Source organism: Phaethon lepturus, unplaced genomic scaffold (assembly GCF_000687285.1).
Source record: "Phaethon lepturus isolate BGI_N335 unplaced genomic scaffold, ASM68728v1 scaffold17488, whole genome shotgun sequence".
NCBI classification, from domain to species: Eukaryota; Metazoa; Chordata; class Aves; order Phaethontiformes; family Phaethontidae; genus Phaethon; species Phaethon lepturus.
The window spans coordinates 42,521-65,314 of NW_010559905.1; the positions used below are offsets into that span (position 1 = coordinate 42,521).

The following is a 22,794-nucleotide window of genomic DNA, read 5'->3' on the forward strand; positions in this document are numbered from 1 at the left end:
ATTGGCTTTTAAGAATGTGGCTTCCTAATTTTGACATATTTGCATGCTCATTGATGCAGAATAGGTTGTCTACAAAGTTTGATAAAAATAATGAAAAAATTAAATGTTAAAGAACTAAGTGATATTCCATTCCCTCACTTAGGCTAGTCTAGTCACTCTTTCTAGCCTACATGCTATGAAAGTGTTGGGTTTTTTATTATTTTGTTGGAAGCAACGTATATGCAGAAAAATTAGTGTTTTACTTCAGATGAAAACTTGTATGCTTTTGGAAACATTTTAAGAACTGCAGCTTCACGTTGCTGTAACGTATTTAAATGTGGCCTGGGGTTTAAGCTTCAAATTTTCTGACAAAGTATTAATAGTTTTGACCGCAAATTATTAAAGTTTGTACTAGTTTATTATTAGCTTATTCTGGCTGATGGCTGTGGAGCTCAGGTATTTTTCTGTGTTTAGAAAACAGTTTGAATATGGAAGGGTCTCTTAAAACTGGAACCAATATTTAAATCACTTTTTTACCAATGGGTTAAGTCTTGGATTACACCTTGATGTTTGTAACATCACAGAGAAATAAAACTGGCTTTTATAGTAAAGGGTCTCGCTGTGCAAATCAAAGCTGTTTGCTCCTATAAAATGCTTTCATCAAAGTTGTATAGAAAATCTTAATCATATCATGCTTTGATTCTGAACTGATCTGTGACACCAAAAAATGGAATAAAAACTGAATCTCCATCCGACTCCACCCATATTTTACAGCATAAACCCAAACTGCTCTAGCAGATTCCTGGGTTTGACTCTTTCCTTTGGGTAAGTTAAAACACCTACCAGTTAAAGTGGAGCTCTCAAGCAGCTTCACTTTAAAATTATGATGGATATGTAAGTACCTTTGAGAGACCAAAACTGGTCTATGAAAACTTGGAGAAAGCATTTAGAAATGAAAAGCAGCCCAATTCTGTAGACATTGATTCAGTCTGCGGTTAAAGTGGTAAGAGTTTAGCCAGAATGATACAAATGGGATTTTGGGAACTCTCAGTTACTATAGGAATGGCTGAGGTTCTTTTCTAGAAGGTGTTTTTCCACTTGCATGCTTCAGGTTTTTTCTATGTCCTGCCCTTGTCACCTAGTTGACAGAGTATTTAGGTGTGGTAGGTCTGTGTACGTGTCATGGCTAGCTTTAGCAGTGGAAAAATGTGGATCTTGCATAGTTCTTTGAAATTATGTGCTTTTAGCAAAATGCTACAAATTCTGTCCCTTGCTCTCCCAATTGTTTTGGTTCATGATTACTTTTCAGCTGGATCACTATTTGGACAAATTCTATTTGGCTCTTCACCACCTCTGTCACTTTTTCCAGTTTCAGTGTAGATACGGCTGAATAGTTGTATGCCAGATTTTATCTAGAGGAACACCATTCTCTTAGTTATTCCTGTACCTAAAATTCAGATAAGTCCAGAATATTGCCTTTTGAATTTAAATGTATTAGTTATTTGTTTTCAGTCTGTATAATGCAACTTACACTAATGCAGCAAAACAGAAGGATATACCTTGGCAAATTTTCCTTAACTAAATGTGACTGAAGAGTTTTAAGATTCTTAAGAAGTTTTTACCCATGTAAATCTAAATGTTTTACTTCACCAGTTTGTGTTTGGTTATTTGTTCTGTTCTTTGAATATTCAGACATACCCACATATAGAATGACTAATACGTAACATCATAAGGTTGTTAGCGGTTAAAATTTACCGTGTGATTAAAGGTGGAATATTCTTACTATTTGCTTTTAAACCTGAGCATCCTCTTTAGAACCCTCTTTCTTTTCCAGTGCTTTGGAATACATTAATAGTATGATATTTGGCTGAAGTATTCAAGTACAGGTACTAAACGAACATAAAAAAGAATACTTTTCAGATGCCTTACTTCACTGTCTAAATTATAGTTTTGTAATCACACATTTTCTAATTTGGCACTAACTTAACTTCTCTGCCACTTTATTCATATTGGTAAAAGTCATTACTGGTAATTCAACGAACAGTTTATGTATTGGGTCATTTTAAAACTGCCTAAACCCAAAGTAATCCAATACAATTTGTTTTTAAAAAACATTATGGATTATCTTAACAGTATCCTTTGTCTGTTGGGAGTTGTTACTATCTTCTCATTTTACCACTTTTGTTTAGGCACTTCTGAGAGGTACTATGAAGATTACTTAATAAACTGAACTTTGACAGTTAATAATCTTCAAGCTTTTCAGTGTGTTCATGTAACAATTGGTTTTATTTCTTGGCTTAATTTCTTTTTTCTTCCCAATAATAAGCTTTTTGCCTTCTGAGCTCTAATTAGGATTTTCTTTCTCAACCCTTCCTGCTCCAAAACAAACAAACCCCAAACACACACCCCCTGCTCCCAAACTACAAACCCCTGTGCACCGATTTAAATAGAAATTAAAAGTTGGTCGTGTGATATGTTTGATGTACTAATAAATACTGAATATTTGATGGTCACTCTGCTGCTATTTGTTTGTGGTACCAAATTAAACCTCATTATTAAAGGTGCTAGTTAAATAGAATAGGTAATTAAAACAGAAGCTAACTTCACAAAAAAGGAACGTAGAGGCCTCTCTGAAGTAGAGGCAGGGATGACTTCTTTAGTAGGAATAATTTTTACTGCTTTAATTTGAAACTGCTGCTTAGTTTGAGATGAAATCTCTAAAGTCACGTAGGAACAGTCGTGCAGCAGTTGCAAAGCTGTCTCAGTGTCAACTCTGTTCTTCAACTTTATAATGTAATGCTTATGGAAAGCCTTTTGCGACGTGTTCATATGAACTCATACATCTTTTCATATGGAAAGCTTGCTAATGCTATGTCAGATGTAAGCTAGAAACACATCTAACTTGTTTGTGCAGCCCAGCTTCCAGTATCTGCTGTTCTTGTCAGCAAGCTGTATGTAACTTAAAAATAGCCCCTGTACTTGGTAGGCTTGCCTAGAAAGTATTTTCTACCAAATAGGCACTGTCCATCTCTTCACATTTAAAATAAACATGTAATTTACATTTGTTTTCAAACAGACACCAAATCCTTCTGCAAGTGAGTTTATTCCTAAAGGAGGATCAACCTCCAGGCTGAGTAATGTATCCCAGTCAAGTATGTCTGCCTTCTCTCAAGCCTTGTTCTCTCACCCCTCCATGGGAAGTCCTGCTACTGCTGGGCTAGCACCAGGTAAGTTGAGAGTAACGATTTGCAGTACAGTTGTTTCTTTTAATTTAATGTCAGACATAACCCTGTATAGTGGTCAGGGTTATCGGGTATAAATGTAGCCACCGCCTGCTTTAGCTCATAATTTTAAGACAGTCTTCAGGCATATAAAGGTGCAGGAACTTTGGATTTATCTTCCAAGAGCATGGAAATCATGCTGCAGGCTGTGAAATCTGTTTAGCCACAGCAGCACTAAAATTAACTCAGCCTAACTTTTACGCTTCCTTTTCTGGGGAAGAGGGATGCTGAGTTATCACTTGCGGTGCTTGCCAGGGCAGTACCTGAAGATTATTTAAACTACCCCTAGTCTAGAAATGCATTGCAGTCTACAGTGAATATGTGCTCTGATGACCACACATTGATCTGCTCTTTTAATATGTTTATAGAGGTATAATCTAGAAGTAATTATTTTCAGTGTTAATGACTATATATGAGAACTTAAAAAATCTTGATAAAAACCTAAGAAGTAGAAGATAAGCTTATTCTAAAATAATTTGCCTTGCAAAATAGTGTTAATTCTTACTGTATCAATCATATGTAACCTCACTTTTAAGACCAATTTATGATTATTTCACACATTTAAAATCTTACCAAAATGTATTCCATTTGGTTGTACAATTCTTGAGTGACAAGATTTTTTTTACAATTAAAAAGTTCAAGCTCTTTTGGAATTCTGATCTTAAAAAGTTAGCTTAATTCTAATTATTTAATTTTATTAAAAAAAAAATGGTTTAAGATGTAACCATCAGCAGATCTGGATATTACACATCACAGATCCTTTAGCAAGTTTCTGTATGTACTTAAACATTCAACAATCTTTTGCGATGGACAAGAAGCATTAGGTAGCTGCCAAAAGGCAGAGAGGCAAATATTGTAAAAGTTTGGGTTTTTTAAACCAGTGTTGGCAATTACCATCTGTTAAACTGACAGCCTTTCCTGATGCTAGGGGATAAATCTCAGTGCCAATGTGAAAGAAGCCAGTGCTTAGCTCGGATGTTGTAACTATCAAAACAGGCTGGGAAAGTGATTGATGCTTCTGCTGACCAAATCAACATGTTGCAGTACTGTGTCTGATTCATACTATATCGTGCTGTACAGTCTTATTGGAAAACTGTTGTGTTTATATGCCTCTCAGCCTTGTCACCTGGATTGAAAAGTGTATAAAGGATTAAATAGAATACAGTAAAATGATCTACTTTTGGAAAGTGTCCAGTGGGGTCTCAGAGGGATCCTTCACAGTCCAATTTCTTTACTATCTGTAAGTAATACTTGAAAGGATAAGTAACACTGTTGATGAAAGAAGTTTGTAAACAATTTGAGCTCCTAGAAATATAGATGCCAATGCTGAAAAATATCTAGGTTCAAATACTATTGTTTACAGATGAGAGTGGTGGGGGAGTATTCACAAGAGCTAACTTTAGGCTAAGTTGGCTTGTTTCCCTGGTCTTCCTGTATAATTAAAAAGAGAATATAGTTAAGAGTAGGGATCTGGGTTGCTCTTAATTTCTTTAGAAGCTTGTCTCTCTACACTGAGTGCAGAATTCTCTGAACCTAAATGTCCTGTGTAAATAATACTCAGACATTTATTTTTATTTAAATGGTTTAGCTGTCAATAGTATACATCCACAAAAACTTCTTATACGCAAAATGAGTTAGGAGGTGCTCTTCCTAAAAGACTAGGCTCTTAAATAAGAAAGCAGTATTTATGTGTGGGGAAACTTACTGTTTAGGTCATACTGGCTAACAGAATAAAAGATTTAAATATGTTCTGAAATTGTCATTAAAAATAAATGTTGGGGTCTGTTAACTTTCAATAAGTGAAAACAAATTCAAGTGAAATCCATGTAAAAAGTTTATAAGAATTTTCCTTTATTTAAAGGTAAGTCATCTTCCAGTTAAATGGTGTGTATTGTCCAGTAGAATAACTTTCAGGAAATGTATAAGATTTAAGTATTTGCACAAGATTGATTGCTTATAGTAGCTTACAGGGTACTGGAGGAAATTAATATTTCATAAGAAATAAGGAAATGTAGTAGGAATAGTTTGTTAAAAGTTCTATAGTTTAATTTACCCATAACAAAGTAGGTAAATGATGAGAACAAATCCTTTCATTTCCCTCTTGAGGAAAAAATTGAGTTCTTTCACATCTCTCATTTCTGAGATTTCTCTAAAGGTAGGTATAAATCAAACTCACTTTTGATGTCTAGTATTTCATAGATAACATCACAAAACTGATTGTCCCTGGAAAATACTTGTTCCATTTGTCTTATCAACAAACATGATTGCAGGAATACTGGAAAAAATTACAACTGAAACCTAACATACTTTAATAGATAACTTGTATCCACACCTGTCATTAGGGTATAGCATGGAAGGTTACTCCTACTTTTACATGCATTTACTTAGATAAGGGCTTTCTAGCATAATTTCAACAGAGTCGGTTTGCGTCTTGGTAGCCTTTAATAGAATATGAAAATGTAGCAAGATAAAAAGTGATGTATGCAAATAGCTGGAGAAAATAGTCTTATTGAAGAGCTTTGAACAGATCTCCTTTGCCCTTTCCAAAAAGTCTTTCCTTAAGCTCCCCTGGATAATACCCTATTTTTGCTCCTTCCATTCCCTTGCTAGCAAACACATCCTGTTTATCATTTGTATGGGAAGTTTAGTGAGTTGTTGACAATCTTCAAGTAATACTTTTGCTAACAAGCTTAGCTTATCCAGTTCTGTAAAGAAGTTTCGGAGTAATAGTGCCATTAAAACATGCAGCAAAGCATATGAAAGAAATCCATGACTGTCATTGAAGTGATAAGACAACATTGTTGTGTTAAATTTGAGAGAGAACAGATGTATAGCCCCCAGCAGAGAAAATTTTTGTCTGGGTTGGGTTTGCTTAAGCTAGGTTATAGCTAAAGAGTAATGTCTTTGTCACTGATGGAAATGGCAGCAAATTACTGTTGCTTCTATATTTAGTCCAAGACAGGCTCTGTTGAGCTTATGCACAATGTGAGAGATCCCATTTCTGTTGCCAGTGTGAACCTGAAGTCTTGGGAACCAGGAGCTTGAAGGTGATGTGCTTGTATCCAGTTGACACATCTCCATTCATGGTGGGCTCCAAGGGTGTAGTTCTCAGAGATCGTGACCTCAGCTGGAAATGGACCACTTTCAGCTGGGGTGGTTTGAGTGGCCTAAGGCAGTGAGAGCTTGTTCCGACCACCTGTATCAAGTATGGTGCAGCCATTCTGCTAAGGAAGTTTTACAGTCATGCCAGAATAATACAAGAAGGCAAAGATTGTAAAATTAGTTTTATCCCTAATAAAATTGAGGAGAAAGAAATTATGACTCTAAAGTTGTTTAAGGAATTAAGCAGATGTAATTAATTTGCAAATACACAGCTGTAATGCTAATGACCTGATACAGAGCTTACAATAAAAAGAAATATATAGTGAATATAAAATGAATGCGTTACAAGCCTTATAGGCATAGATACATAGTTGTAGATGAATAAATTTGTAGGAGAAGGTAGGAGAGTATGTATAGAACACTTACTGGATTCCTCTGTTTTTTTAAAAAAAGTATTTATGTTGTAGGCCAGCCAACATGAACTTAATGAAATCCTGCTTCATTAAGATGTAAACTTCCATTGAATCCATTGTATCAGTAAGAACTGCTAGTGGTAGATTTTTTTTCTTTTCTGGTGAGAAACTTTCTATTGAAGGTCACAATATAATTTTAGTGAGGTTGCAAGTCATCATTTTCATTTCTAAGATAAGATTTACAGTATACTGTGTCTTGTATGTACATTTTTTTATTTTAATGTAGAGAAGTCTTCAGTTAATTTTTCATCAGTATGTATGAAGGCTGCTGGGTGTTTTTTCTGGTTTCTACACTTGAATGTTTCATTGAAAAAAAAGTTTCTTGAAGCTAGTTATTTCTATCTGGGTAGAGATTACATGCTTGCAAGGACTTAATACTATGTTTTATTGGAATAGAGTGAAAAAGACATGTCAATAACTTTCCCTAGAGGAAGAGACTCCCTTGAGCATCATAGACACAAACTGTAGAGCTGCTTCAGTTTTATGGCTATTTTAATTAGCCATTCTTCAAATTTTAATAGTAATATATTGTTTCCTTTGAAATTGTATTTTTTCCTCACAGTGGATTAAGAATGCATTTGTGGTTTAGTCTTTTGTTGAAAATGTAACCATCTGTACAGTAGCTATTGAAATATTTAAGTGTTAGTCACTCAAGGCAACTTTTACCTTAATGGGAACTTACTTCTGTGACATAAACCAGTGCTATCACAGTGCATAATATTTTACAGTCATTTATAAACAGATTTTTAGAAGACTACTTATGTTACCATTCAGAAGTACTTTAAAAATTAAACATTCAGAAGTGCCTATTATAATTCACATTTTATTGAGTTAATATAGTAATGAGCAAGCAATTATTCCACAATATTGCTTATCTGTATGGTGTGTGTACACACATGTACAGATATTAATATGAAGAAATGTTCTGGCCCAGAAAAGTCGAGAATTTATACTTCATAATATTAATATTCTTATTTTATATTTTTATATTTATAAAAAGAATAAATGACTGAAGAAACCCAACTAAACAGAAAGGTATAAGATTTTATGTTTTTTTGTTGGAACGATTCACTTCTCAAGAGCGAAAGAAGTAATTGTGCTCAATTAATATGCATAGTTTTTGAGATGTCAAAGTAAATGATTGGAGCTAAATGAAAGGTTACAAATATGCTAATATCATTAGGATAATATAGCTTCAAAATAATTTTTCCCCAACTACTGATTAAACTGTTAATGCTAGAATTGTTATTTGCTTTTGTGATTTGTTTAAAACAAGAAAAAAGTAAATATAGGAGGGATGCATCTACTGTAGACATAAGACACAAGTGTAAAAACACTCCTACACGTTGCTGATGATGCATATTGAGAACTCTGCATACAGTAACTCTTGACTGAAATAACTAAATGTCAGTCTAAGCTAAACTAAAAAGTGTGTATGCAAAAAAGTTGCTTTTTTATTACTCAGACATTTGCTTAAATTACTTTCATTTATATTAACTCTGTTAACTCTAGCTCTATTAACCAGAGCTTATAAATGGAAGTAATTTACGCAAAAATCTGAGTGCCAACTAACTGGATTCTTAGAGAATTCTCAGCTGTCCATAGAGCATTAAATGTAAAAGTTGTGTACCTTATATCTTTAAAAAAATATTAATATGACTGTTAATATTAACATGACTGACTATAATTCTGACTGTTAAAGAAGAGAAAGTACATCCCAATCTGAGCTGATCAACAGATGCTTTCCTCTGTATTATTCTGAATACCTAGATATCCAGGATCATCTTCTAGTTACACTAGGAGTTTTCTGAAGGGTAATCACTTTCTGACTCTGGAAGGTTTGTTTGACTTCTGAACTTTTATAAATAAGTATATCTGACAGTTCTGTGTACAATGACTCTTGAAGTAACTAAACTAGTTTTTGGTAACTAGAAGTGTGTGTGCAAAAAAACTGCCCTTGTTTTTCCTCACACAGATGCACTTTGTTTAGAAGCTGAGCTTCTCAAGTTTCAGTTGAGTTGCCTGTCTAATGTTGAGGGTGAACACCAGTCAATAAAATCATTTTAAATAAATTTGAAAATCTCAGCATGAATGCCTAACAGACTTCATATCTTGAAGTTACCTACTTTGCATATCAAATAGATCTTTTGGAGGATGTTTTTTGAATATAATAACTGTAGGAAAATAGATAATTTCTCCCCTGAAATTATTAAAAATAGCTTATTGTGTATTACTTATTTGTGTGCTGTAGTTACCAGAGATCTAACTTTAATATTCATAGCTGTGGTGTTGGTCCTAGTAAAAGGTACACACGTAATTAGGTGAAGTGACTTACAGCTTGGCAAACTCCATTGACTGCTCGTGTAACTTATGTAAATATTCACTTACATAGTCATTAATATTTTATCTTTTTGTGGTTTAATAAAGTCTCTTTTAGACACAGCATTAATTTGATTCATCTCCCCCTTTCTACTATTTCTACGTTGTTCATTCCAGTTCTTCATGCGTAGATCACAAGTTTCCAAGCCCCTTTTTCTCTGAACAAAACAAAGATTTTTTTGGGAAAATGTATCTGTTCAGTCTTGCTCATAACGTTTTACCTTTTTAAATCTTCATATAGATGTAGCAGTCCTTAAGTGTCTCACCTGCTCAGAATATTATTGGTAGTGAAGGCTGTTTGTTTTCAAATTGCTAGGTTTTTTTATGACAAACTTGATCAAGAATATCTTCCTGTGTTTCTTTAAGGAATGTCACTGTCAGCAGGATCTTCTCCTCTTCATTCCCCAAAAATAACTCCTCATACATCTCCTGCACCTCGAAGAAGAAGTCATACTCCTAACCCAGCAAACTATATGGTGCCTACTAGTGCCTCTGCTTCTGTCGCTAATGCTGTCTCTCAGCCTCCATCTACTGGCCAGGTGATCCAGAAGGAAACAGTGGGTGGAACAACATACTTCTACACTGATACAACTCCAGCACCTCTCACAGGAATGGTACGTTTGCTTTCGATACAGAAGTGTATGGATTTTCCAAATGCTGAATTGGTTGATACTACAGAGATTGTTCTTAACATTCTGAAACTCTTATTCTGTATGAAGGTTTGACCTTTTAATTGTTCTCTAAAATCACTGAAATTTAAGGAGTGGAGAATTTTTAATATATCTTTCATTTACCTCTGTAGAGCTTTGTTTTTTTTATACAGCCATAGAAGGAAAGCACTTTATGTATATCTCAGTGGATCATATATAATGAGAAAACATTAAAAATTCAGATTTTTTTTCAATAGGTTAAATAACTCTTACAGTGGGGGGAAATGGCAGTTACAAAAATGTTAAAATAACTATGTACATACATACACACACACCCTTGAAATCATTAATAGTGAATCACACAAGGAAATCTTAATGTATCTGACATACACTATATTACAAATATACAAATGTATATTTGTAACATGTACTGTGCATGAAGACTTTGTAGTTCAGTAGTTAAAACTAAAAGTGACAATCTTCATTCTCCCTGTCCTTAAAGGTTTTAAACAGCTACTTAAAATGTTTTGATTTCAGGTATTTCCAAACTACCACATTTACCATTCAGCTGCACCTCATGTTGCCTACATGCAGCCAAAAGCAAATGCACCTTCCTTCTTCATGGCAGATGAGCTCAGACAGGTAAGATGATGGAGAATTTAAAAGAAAATCACATATCTTGGCAAAAAACCAGAAAGTCGCTAGTAGTAGAAGTGAAATAGCCACTCAAAATCTGTGCAGTCAGTTTTCCCTGTGGAGAATTTAAAAAATCAAGTCCTGTATTGGATGGAGTACAACAGAGGGTGGGTACAGGTTACAACATATGTGACTGCAATCTTATCTGCATGACATGATTTATTATTCAGCTAAGTATTCTTGCTTTGTGTGTATCGTTTTGGTGAGCATGAGTTCATTTACGTAGCATTCCTTTAAGTTGTAATCCTATCCAGTTTTAAAGTCTTTCACTGAAATGAAAGTATATGCAGGTGTTAGTTGATGAGCCCTTCTCTGAGAGCTGGCTGTGACTTATTTCAGCTTTGCTGTAGTAGGTGCCTCTGTCAATGCTAGTTTAGCTAACGTGTCTTCTGCAGCTCCTTCCTTCAAGAATTTATATATTTTGTCATTAATGTTTTCAAGTTAGTGGTCTTCTCCGTCCTCTCTCTGGACACTGGCATCAATTCCCTATTTTAGTACAAGTAGCTGGTACTTCAAAGGCAATGTACTGTTAACTTGTCAAAAATGAGCTAAATTATAATGTTCAAAACTTGACTTAATTTGTTCTTCAGGAACTGATCAACAGGCACTTAATAACTATGGCCCAGATTGATCAGGCTGATATTCCTGGTAAGTGTTTCTTATAAACTAAACTGTGATGACACTGTTCTTCAACCATGCGTATTCAACAATATTAACAATGTCTTGCAAAAAATACCACCTGTTTTTAATTTTTCATGAAGCCTTAGTCATCAGCCAGGGCTGTGGATTAACCAGTTACAAAGTGTTTCAGAAATATGAAACTTGTTTCTTGCTTCTGTTGTCTTTTTCTTCTGTAACTTTCTTCTGTTTTGAAACTCCTTAATAGTTGGGAGTACTTAAAATTGCTGAGAAAAGAAAAATCATTAAGGCATTAAAGCCTCATGAAGAACAGTATTGTATTACTTTGTACATATTAGGTATTCCTTTAAAGGATGCATATGTTTTCAACGGCTGTATATAAACTAGCAAATTAGTTTGTTTTAGTGAATTGTCTGGTATATCAGAGAAGACTTTGTACTAGTTGTCAGGCAAGAGAATCATATACTATTCATTATAATTTGGCTTTTGGAGAATTTACAATTGATGGTGTTCAACTTAAACAGATCTCTTTTTTTTTTTTGGTTGCAGTGTCCTTACTTCTCAAATGTGTGTTTAATATGATAATGATACAGAATAATATGATTAATATGATAATACGGATACAGAAAAAATGCTTTTTAGTTTACTAATCCAGATGAAGTACAAGTGTGTCTTTTCTTGCAAGGGTAATACCTTAATCTGACTTGTAAACCTTCAGCCCCTCTCTGTTTTCTGAATCAGTATGTTAAAACATGAAAGGTTCAGATTTGCTTTTTTATGATAAAATGGGATTCTTACAGTGGTTTGAAGTCTGTATGGAAATTTATGCTTATTTATGTATCTGTGCAGGAAAAAAAAAAGAACCCAAAGAAAGATCATTCAGAAAAGTGACTTTTTAAGGCAAATGAGAAAATGGCAGATAGAACTGTGCATCTATTCTGTTGATTTTACTTGGTGTAACTGTTTTTCTGAAGGCTGTGATTTTGGCTCTGTGGAATCTCTTCCAGGAACCTATATGTTGGTATTACAGCAAAAATAGTGAATTTAAATTTTAAGTGCACCTAAAAAAGGTGCACCTAGTGCAAAGAATTTATTAATGACATTTTAATCTTCTTTGCTACTATAGTAACTTTCTTAAAGTCAACTGCCACCTAAGATGTTTCTGTGTATGAACTGATTTTAGCAGTTCCTGCAGAAGTGGACAGCTACCACAGTCTCTTTCCTTTGGAACCACTGCCACCGCCCAATCGGATACAGAAAACAAGCAACTTTGGGTACATTACATCATGCTATAAAGCTGTAAATAGTAAAGATGATCTGCCGTATTGCCTTCGGAGGATACATGGTAAGAAAAATTGAGTTGTCTCAATAGGGCTAGCATTCCTAACCATGCTAATCATATTTTAACATCTGGTTGCTTTTCAGTAGTTTCAGAAGATAAGTTAAAGTAAAAAAATTCTCTCCCAAAACATTACCTTTTAAACTATGGGGTTTTGTTCTTTTCTAGGTTTTCGTCTTGTTAACACAAAGTGCATGGTATTGGTTGATATGTGGAAAAAAATTCAGCACTCAAATATAGTAACTTTGCGTGAAGTGTTTACCACTAAAGCGTTTGGAGAACATTGTAAGTTTTTTTTTTTGTTTTCCCAACTGATGTGTTGAGACTTTTTTCCTAAATATGCTTCAGTTAGTAATTGTCACATGTTTCTATTTTTAAGCTCTTGTGTTTGCATATGATTTTCATGCTGGAGGAGAGACTATGATGAGCAGACACTTCAATGACCCTAGTGCTGATGCCTATTTCACAAAACGAAAATGGGGTAAGGAAAATACATTATCATACAGTACTTCTGTAAACTATTTCCAATACTTAAGCAGTAAATAGCTGGTCAGAAGTAGTCATTCAACTTAATGTTTTAGATAATCAGCTCTGTCATATCATAAGCTGATTGGGATCAGAGAGCTCTTCTTCACTTTATATTCAGAAATTTTACAAATAGAATTTTTTTGAAATAACAGAAGAGTATAAAATTAGAAGGTAAAAGTCTAACAATGAACAATTTACTTTTCTGGTCACATTTGACTTATGAATAATTTGCGAAATTGATGTCAGTTTGTAAGGGAGTTACAGTTCTTTGACAGGGAAATAGGTTTGAACAGGATTGGGAGCAGAGAACTCTGGGGTCCTAATTTCAGGTTTGTCACTGGATGACACCTGACACTTACTGGAGATGTTTCCAAAATCGTAAGACATGTGCTATGTCAATTTGATGCTTGCTGTTCAGGTGCCCTCAACTTACAAATTTTTTTTTTTCCTCATGAAGTATTATGAGGACTAATTAGACAGCGTTTCATTTAATGTTTTGAAATGTGAAGTACTGTTAAGACAAGAAATGGATTGAAAAATCCCTGTAACATATTCTTTTCAGACACAAACTTCACATAATAGGTCTGATTTTTTTCAGATTTATACTATGGCTTCAAAGGAATCACTAAAGCTACATCTACATTCATGAATAAAATCTCTCACAGCATGGTCTGTGGCTCAGAAATTGCTTAGCGGAGCTCATGCATATGGCTAAAGCCTCTTCCCCTCCAAAACCATATGCTGCCAATTATACTGCTTATTAGGACCAGTTTGTGACCCATGCAGTCCCACAAACTGTATCCAGGGGTTGTGTGGAACACAACAGGCCAAAACTGTTAGTAGAGCCCAGTACCATGCTGAGAGAGATGATCATAGCTGAACGGAATCACAGAAAGACTTAGAGGACGAAGCTCATTTGGCCCAACTTCCTGCTTGATGGAGGACCAACCCTAAAATTAGATCCAGCAGTAGGGACAACCGGAGGACTATGACCTGACCTTGTTTGTTTTATTAGAGTAGATCTTCCCTAAATGTCTTTAGACTGCCAGTGTATAAAGAGGAGCAGAAGCTAAGGTTTCTTCTTCCTTGTGCCTTTTGAAATTAGAGCCTATAGATGTGAATTCAGTCTGTTTCAAAGGTTGATGTGGAAAACTTTACTTGGCTATCTGGTAGATCAGACTATAATGGATTGGTAGTGTGTGAATACATTCAAAGGCTTGTAGATCCCTTATATACTGAATAATCCGACTGGTTTTGCACTGAGCTGACTTATGTAAGTGAGGTTGGAACTTGAGTTCCACCATTGGTTTTGGTGGTAATATCTCAGAGGAAATCCTAGTTTGTCTTGTTATATCCTGTGGCAAGACAAAGAACGCAATTATGAATTCAGTGAGTCTGATGTGAAACTAATTTGGTAGGATAAACCTGGCATACCTACTGCCAGGTTAATGACTGTTATGTGCAGGACTAGATTTCTGAGTATCTCCCATCCATGGTTTTCAATTTCCACCTTGTTATGTTAAATTACGTTATAATGTAGGGTATTATGGAGAATATCTGTTCTAGGTAAAATAATAGAACCGATAATATTCTTGGGAACACATTCTTTTGTCACACTGGAAAAGACATAAGTTTTGCTCCTATAAAGGACAGTCATGTCTCACTAGTCTATCAAAGTTCCTTGAAGGAAGATGAAGTAGATAAGATCTTGGGTTTTCAATGAAGTCCATCAGAGTCTTTAAAAGAAACTGTGAGATAAAAGAGAAAGTCCTCAGGTTAATAACTGGTTAGAAGATAAGAAACAGAGTAAGAGTGAACAGTTGATTTTCACAGTGAAGGGAGATCACTGATGGGGTCTCACAAGAATATGTGCTGGGAGTTGTATTTCTTAACACATTTACTTATTTGCACTGAAGATAAATAATGGTCAAAGTTTGCTGATAATACCAAATTATTTGTATTGTTAAAAACAAAGGCCAATTGTGATGGATTGCAGAAGGATCTTACAAGACTGGGACTTTTGGCCATAATCTAGCAGGTGATGTAATGTAAACCAATGTGACTGAGGGAAACACAGCTCTGTCTTTAAACATAAAAGGATGGCCTCTGTGGCTGTTACCACTCAATAATAGATCTGGGGATATAGTTAAGCAGCTTAAGGAAGATACTGTCCTCTTGCTGAATAGCAGTAAATAGGAAATGAATTATTGCTGATTATTAAGAAACGAGTAAACAATAAAATGTATTGTATTCAAGATGTGGGTACATCATAGACTCATATCTGTAGTTGTGGTCCTCCTTACACATTTTGAAGGGTGTAGAAGAACAGCAAAGAAGTTGAGAAGGGGTGACAGAGTTGATCAAAGGCATGAAACAGCTTCTGTATCAAGAACAGCAAAGTGGAATAGTTCTTTTCATGCTCTTAAAGATAGACAGGAATGTGACGGGGTTAAAAATTACTGGAGTATGGTAGGTGCCTGAAAAATCATCATGGATAAAGGGAAAAAAAAAAAGAATATGCAACAATACTTTGCTATTTCTTCCAACCTAAAAGTAGAGACTGACAAATGAAACTAGCCAGGTAGCAAATCTAAAACCTGTGTAAAGATAATTAAGCCATGGAACTTTGTCACAGATTATTGTGGACATTTGCCTGGGTTCAAGGGGAAAGTGGGCTTATGGAGGAGAAATAGTTGAGGACTGTTAACTGCAAAGACATTATCTCTAGCTCAGGAGTTCTCTGAGCTGCAAATCATTGGAGTCTAGCAGAATATTCTATTTGTTTATATTTATACACTCAGGTATCCATTACGGACTACTGTTCTGATTTTTGTGTACGTGTGTTTGAAACAGGCTAGTGGGCTATCTGGACCATTTATTTGACCTACTACAACTTCCTTCTGTAGGCAGGGATGGTCTCTGAAACTGGAAATAAGACATCAATTTCTGTTCAGCCAAACCAAAGTATTAATTAATTAAAATGAATGGTTGTGGCAGAACATACAGGGATATGCAAGGAAGTCTCCTGCTTGTGGCACGCCTCATTACCTGCTCTTCTAATCTTTTTATTAGATAAGTTAGAAAAAATGTCACTTGAAATTCCCAAATTTTGCCAAATCTTTCTGCACATCTTTGCTTTGGCCTTTCTTTTTTGGTAACTGCTGCTTTCTAGTCTGGTCCTCAGTAGAAGGAGCAATTTAAGAGAAAAATAAGATTGCATACCTATAACTTGATTTCTCAGAATTGCCTGCCTTCACGGATCCTTTCTCCATCCCCTCACAGAGTTTCTTGGCCGTCTGCCTGCCTAGAGGAGACTCCCAAGAGAAGCAGGGGAATGGATGGAAGTTGGGTACTCTGCAGCATGAGGCCCAGATTAGTACAATTGCTTTTAAAGGTTTTTAGGAGGCACAACACTGTGAACCTGATCAGTGAACTCAGAGAATTTGATTTCAGGTATGCAACCTTATTTATGTTGAACACTCCAGTTGGCAACGTGAGACTTTGACAGTTAAAAGATGAGGATTTACGCTTTACGTGGCTCTTGCATGTTACTGGTGTCAGTGTGGTCAGTCTCGGGTTTTTTGTTTTTGCTGTGTTATTTACAGATCCTGTTACAGAACTACTTTGGAAAGGATTGGGGTTGGGGGGGTGGGAATAGCTACTTACGTTTAGCTTTGTACTGTAAAACTAATGTCTTTGTTACTTCTGAATGCTATAGAATTTATTGCTTGTGTTCTTTATGCAATGAAATATCCTCTTCAGGTGGTATAGTGTGATAATCCGATGTTGTTCTGTCATATTTTACTAAATTTACAAAAGTTTTAAAATCCGGAGTCTGATTTTTCAGACTTGGAGTTACTTGGAGTACATTTATTTGAAAAGTTCCTTTTTGTTTGATTCTCATTCTTCATGTTTTCTCAATACATTTATTTCCATCAAAAACATTTAAACATTAAACCTGCTGTTCTGGAACTTGTTGGTTTTCTTCCACCTTTCTGTTATTTCTCAATTCCATATTACAGTACATGATGTGCATTTATCTCTGCAGAAGTTATGTTCTCTTTAAATTAGCAAGTTAACCCAAAAGTACTGAAATGTTGTTCTTGACAGTCCGGTAATTAAATGCTATACCACATTCTGAATGTACATACTTTAAAACTAATCAGCTAGAAAATCCTGGCAAATTAACAATAATTATCCACTGCTGCCAGTAAGGTTTTTTCTTTGTCCTCATTAGTTTTTGTGGTTGGCAGAGATAAACATGCCTTTGGTATGTCCTTTGGTCCATTTATTAAAAATGCTCTGAGTAATTAAACATTGGTATACATGCTGTTAATACTAGCTTTCAGCACCACAGATTCTGCTTTTCAGCAAGCACATACTTTCTAATGAAGATAAGCAAGTTTCCTGGACCTTGTTTTCCTTTGGACACATTAATAGTAGTACGTAATGCACAAAAATGGACTTCACTGCTGACTTTACAGTTTTTGCATCCCCAGTTGCTGAATGATTTCATAAAATACCGCTTCCGTTGAAAAATAACTTGTGTATTTAGACTGCGATGAGGAGAAAGAATATATGAAAGTCAGTGTGGTGTTGTTGAGGACAAAACATGTGACTAATAATTATCCTAAAATACTTTTGCCAAAAGCTGCAACGTTTTCGAAGTAAATTCAAGTTTTCAGTATCTTCAGATTTTTTACAAAATACAGTGCTGCACTTGTAGTTCAGAACCTTTCTGTATATTGAAAAATGGGAAATGTAAACCTGAAGCCCAGATTTCCTTGGAGAAGGGGGAGAAATGAAGGCTACTGCATTTATCGTACTTTAACTCAGGACCACCAAGCAAACACTGAACAATTCACAGTTCTTGATGTGAAAGACTGATTTACAGGCCTGAGAAGTTCAATTTAGTGAGCAGCTAAATCTTTTACTGGGTTCTGATTTTTTTTTTTTTTTTTTCACAACCGATGAGAATTGCTGGCTGTTAGCATGGTTTCTGACAGTATTCCTGATAATGTAAAACAGATTCTGCTGCTGATGGTCCCAGCTCTTCCTTCCCACCCTGGGACTACCACTGGCTTTATCCTTGCTCTGGGGAACTGAATTTCATTTGAATGCTTTTTTAGCAAACAAAAAAGAAGTATACACATGCACACCAGTGCAAAAGGGTACACTTCTTGTTCCATTGAGAACACCATACTACAGAACTTAAAAATAAGTGAATAAAAGTGCTGACAATTACTTTTGTCTTAACGCGGCAAGGAAAAATAATGGATAACCTGTGTGTTTGAAATGGCAGTTCTTACATTTTTAATCTTCTCCATTAGTATCTGTGCTCTGCATCTCAGAGGGGTGAAAGTAGTGGGAGAGGTGAGTCTGCCCTGCAGTAGGTGGGGAGAGCATAATCTGAAATTTTGCATGTTGTGGCTGTGGATTCAGCCTGTAGTGGGAAGCCTTTTTCAAATCAACCATGAAATCTCTAAAATACCACTTCTTGGAGTAAAGTAATTCTGATCATTTTTGTAATGTTTTCTTATAGTCTTGTAATGTTTTCCACTGTGTTCAGCACTGTTTGGAAAACTTTCAACTGTGTGCTTTGCCTGAAGGATGAGCTTTTGGGTCTCATCTCCTTGGGTCCTCACTCAAGTGCCATCTGTGGCAGGCCCCATAGGCATCATGGGGTGTACTTCATAGTCAGCATTGCAGCAAACTGAACTGCTTTTAATCTTGCTTGTTTTGAACAGATGGATATGTAAGAGGGCATCTCAAAACTTCTTCCAGTGTTTTAGCTTGTACCTTTAGTGTATGGGAATGTGGGGTGCAGCCAACCAGTCTGAAAGCAGCAGCCTAGATTCGGCTGTATCCTCAAGTGAGTCTTTCCAGTAGTAAAATGTTGTTGCTTGAGCTTTTCTGATAGAGGGAGAGAAGCTGTGTTGAACTCTGATCTTTCAGCTCTTCAGTGTATGTTGAATATTCTCTTGGTTACGTTGCCTTTATCTGGAATCAAAGGGCAAGTGCTATTGCTTTTAAGTTGCATGCAGGAAAATAACCACCAAGTTTTGGCTTTTCTCTCTCTCTGGGATATTATAGCAACATTTCTGTTCTGGACATACTTATTTCATACAGATGTAACTCTGTCTTAATGTCCATATGCATTCTTGTTAAATGTATCACACACATTGCTGTTTACTAGATGTAAAGTGTATTCTATAGCAAGTAGTAATTAGAGAAAGAGCCTTGACTAATAAAGGAGGTTATATCTCTTCAATCATTTTGTATCATAATTTTTGTCATGCTGAAGAAGAGAGAATCATGAGGGGGGGAAAGTTTGCTATGTGAGACTTCTGGTATGCTGGTTTGTGGGAAGTGATTTGCATAATGATTCATAAGGAGGCCAGAAAAAACAAAGAATATCTCATTATATTCAGCCTTCAGTAGACATGCCAGGCGTATTGCTATTTAAAGGAGTTGGTGTCTTGATCTTTATAATCTAAACCAAAGAATCTTAAACCTGAAAAATGAACTAAAGTTTAAAAACAAACAAAAGCTCAGAATTCAAAGCTGGGAACATTCCATCACCACCAAATCAGTAAAATTTCTAAGAAAAAATTTTTCAGTAATGTGTTTCATTTTTTAACTCTCATATATTTGTGTGTGTGTGTACACATGTAAGCACACACACAAACTTATTTTGAGCAAGTGTACAGATGTTGCTATGCTCCAGTAGGGAGAAGACAAAATAAAAAAACCAAGAAACAAATCTTTGGAGGAGAGGAGTGCAGTCAGTTTACAACTGAATTGGATGCTCACATGATTTTACTGAATGCTGATGATATTACTGGTCTCAAAATTAGCAAAATCAGTACTGAGGCAACCTCATGAAACGCCTATCACATTTTGTAAAATTGAGATGTACTCTCTTACTCTGGATGTATTTTCTTCTCTTACTTCAGCTTTGTGTCATGTAAACAGTAGCAACTTCTTTGTATTACATGCATCTTGCTAAAAATAATATTTGTTATCTATATCTTTATTTTTTTCTCTGGCTATTACTTGGAAACGGTTTGCAATGTAGAACTTGGGGGTGTGTTTGCTTTTTTTACTTTTAGGAAGTTTTATTAGTTTTAGTTTTACAAATCCATTTAGAAGGGGAGTGATGCTTTCATATGGCCCATTGAACAGGGTCATGCAGTGATGACTTTGCAGGGAGTTGGGTCACAGCAGAACGTACAAAGTTGTGTTCAGTGATGTTTAGCCACCAAATCTTCCAGTCTGATTTGTCCATGTAATTTGAAACTAGCTTGTTACTTTGTATTATCAGATAATACCGAATGTTTAATCTGTAAGCCTTCCTACAATAAAGGAGGTAAAATGGGATCTGTTGCAGCTATTGTGGTACATATTCATAGTTTCAGAATACCAGCATTTTAACTTCTGAAATACCTATTTTGATGTACCACCCACTTTCAGCAATTTCTAACTGGTGTTCTTTTTGTAGTGATTATTCATCCTAAACCTTAAAAATCAGCATAGCTTTACTGAATGTGAGAGTGAAAATAATAATGCCTAATGAATTGTCAGCATTTTAAAATGTGGCATCCTTACCAAAAAAACCCCAACCATTAAAGCACAATAGATAAGCCTTTCAAAGAGTTAAGAGTTGAATGAAATGGGTATGTCAATTGTGTAATTCAAAATGTGCTAACTTCAGTTTTATGTAGTAGCCTTCTGTTGATGCTTACAACATTTTGCTTCTAGGTCAGCATGATGGACCTCTACCACGGCAGCATGCTGGATTGCTCCCAGAGTCTTTGATATGGGCATATATTGTGCAGCTCAGCTCTGCATTACGGACCATTCATACAGCAGGACTGGCGTGCCGAGTTATGGATCCAACGAAGATTCTAGTAACAGGCAAAACAAGGTAATAAAAGCATTCATTCTTGCTGTGTGCTGTGATCTGTGTTCATGGTAGCTGCTGACCACGCACCTGTTCCTAGTTAGACTTTGTTTTTTCTGTAAGTACTGTTACTTTTAACTGGCAAGAGACTGAAAATTAATACATGCTAAAACCTGTAAATTTTCTTTAAAGTTCTTTTTAAACATATTTTGGGAAGACTTATGCGTTATCTTCAAAGTACTGTTCAGTTACGCTACTGACAATTTAGAAGTTTTGTTGATTTATTTGTAAACTGAACTGTTGCATTTTATCGAATAGTAAAATTAGTATTTTTTGCTTCATAATACTTTGAATACTGATGACACTTTTTGTCATATCAAAGTACTCAATGAATGCTAGAGGAAAAATTGAGTAACTGTTGTGGTTTAACCCCAGCTGGCAACTAAGCATCACACAGCTGCTCGCTTACTCCCCCCATGGCAGGAAGGGGAGAGAATCAGAAGAGTAAAAATGAGACAACTCGTGGGTTGAGATAAAGACAGTTTAATAGCTAAAGCAGAAGCTATGCACACAAACAAAGTAAACCAAGGAATTCGTTCACCATTTCCCATCGGCAGGCAGGTGTTCAGCCATCTCCAGGGAAGCAGGACTCCATGACACGTAATGGTTACTTGGGAAGACAAACGCCATTGCTCCAAATGTCCCCCCTTTCCTTCTTGCCTCAGCTTCATATGCTGAGCATGACATCGTATGGTATGGAATATCCCTGTGGTCAGTTGGGGTCAGCTGTCGTGGCTGTGTCCCCTCCCAGCTTCCCATGCACCCCCAGCCCCTTTGCTGGTGGGGTGGTGTGAGAAGCAGAAAAGACCTTGACTCTGTGTAGGCACTGCTCAGCAATAACCAAAACATCCCTGTGTGTTATCAACGCTGTTTTCAGCACAAATCCAAAACATAGCCCCATACGAGCTGCTATGAAGAAAACTAACTCTACCCCAGTCAAAAACCAGCGCAGTAACCAAAAACATTTAATGACACTTCTTCCTTCTCTCTTCTTGTTCCTAAAGGTTACGAGTTAACTGTGTTGGAATCTTTGACGTTTTGACATTTGACAACAGTCAAAATAATCCACTGGCATTAATGGCTCAGTTTCAGGTAAGACGGCAATGCCATAGTTAGGCTGGTGACTTGGCATGGGGAGTACTGAAAACTGGTGTGATTCCTTTTAGAAGACAAGTGTTTTAATTAAGCTGTAGTCTAGTATATTAGTCTAGTATATCTATCTCTAAATAGCTGTATTTTTTCATTCCTCATTTGATCTTGGTTCTGCCATGCATTATTCAAATTTGCTTGTCACTTAAAAATGTGAATGCTCATTTTGCTATCTTCTGCTTCTAAAATTTCAGCAAATTCACCAAACGTGTTCAACTATTAGTATTTAACAAACTTAAGTCAGAAATGGTTGAAAATATGAATTCCTAAAGGAAAGAGAAGAAAAATCTTACATTTAGTGTTAGAGATTAATTAATGGTTCAGTAACAGTTTTGCTCTTTTTCTTTTGTTTTTTTTTTTTTTAACAAAAATAACTAAGTGTTGAATACCTGTTCACAGAGGAGTAAGAGGTCTTTTAAATAACTGCACTTTGGCCTTCTCCTCACTCCTAAAAGGTTCTAGTGTATCTTTATTTTAGGCTCCTAGTTTTTCCGTGCTCTCCTGGCATTCTCTGAAGTGTGGAGTCTGCATAATTCCTGAATTAAGAAGAATCCCTTTAGGCTTAACAGACTGTTCCACAGTTATCTGGAGCGTCACTGTGTACAGGAGTGCCTCT

General features: G+C 35.7%; 1 protein-coding gene across 3 annotated transcripts in view; it reads left to right on the forward strand.

The window, feature by feature from the left end:
* The window catches only part of PAN3 (PAN3 poly(A) specific ribonuclease subunit), a 68,979-nt gene that overhangs the window by 30,125 nt on the left and 16,060 nt on the right, over positions 1 to 22,794 (forward strand). For 2 of the 3 annotated variants that reach the window (XM_010293528.1, XM_010293530.1), the window contains 9 exons: positions 3,056 to 3,206; positions 9,581 to 9,828; positions 10,402 to 10,506; positions 11,151 to 11,208; positions 12,383 to 12,544; positions 12,707 to 12,823; positions 12,918 to 13,019; positions 20,828 to 20,993; positions 22,034 to 22,121. In XM_010293528.1, the coding sequence (XP_010291830.1) occupies positions 3,056 to 3,206; positions 9,581 to 9,828; positions 10,402 to 10,506; positions 11,151 to 11,208; positions 12,383 to 12,544; positions 12,707 to 12,823; positions 12,918 to 13,019; positions 20,828 to 20,993; positions 22,034 to 22,121 (1,197 nt within the window). The remainder of the gene's footprint in view (positions 1 to 3,055; positions 3,207 to 9,580; positions 9,829 to 10,401; positions 10,507 to 11,150; positions 11,209 to 12,382; positions 12,545 to 12,706; positions 12,824 to 12,917; positions 13,020 to 20,827; positions 20,994 to 22,033; positions 22,122 to 22,794) is intronic. The other variant, XM_010293529.1, reaches the window with a different exon arrangement.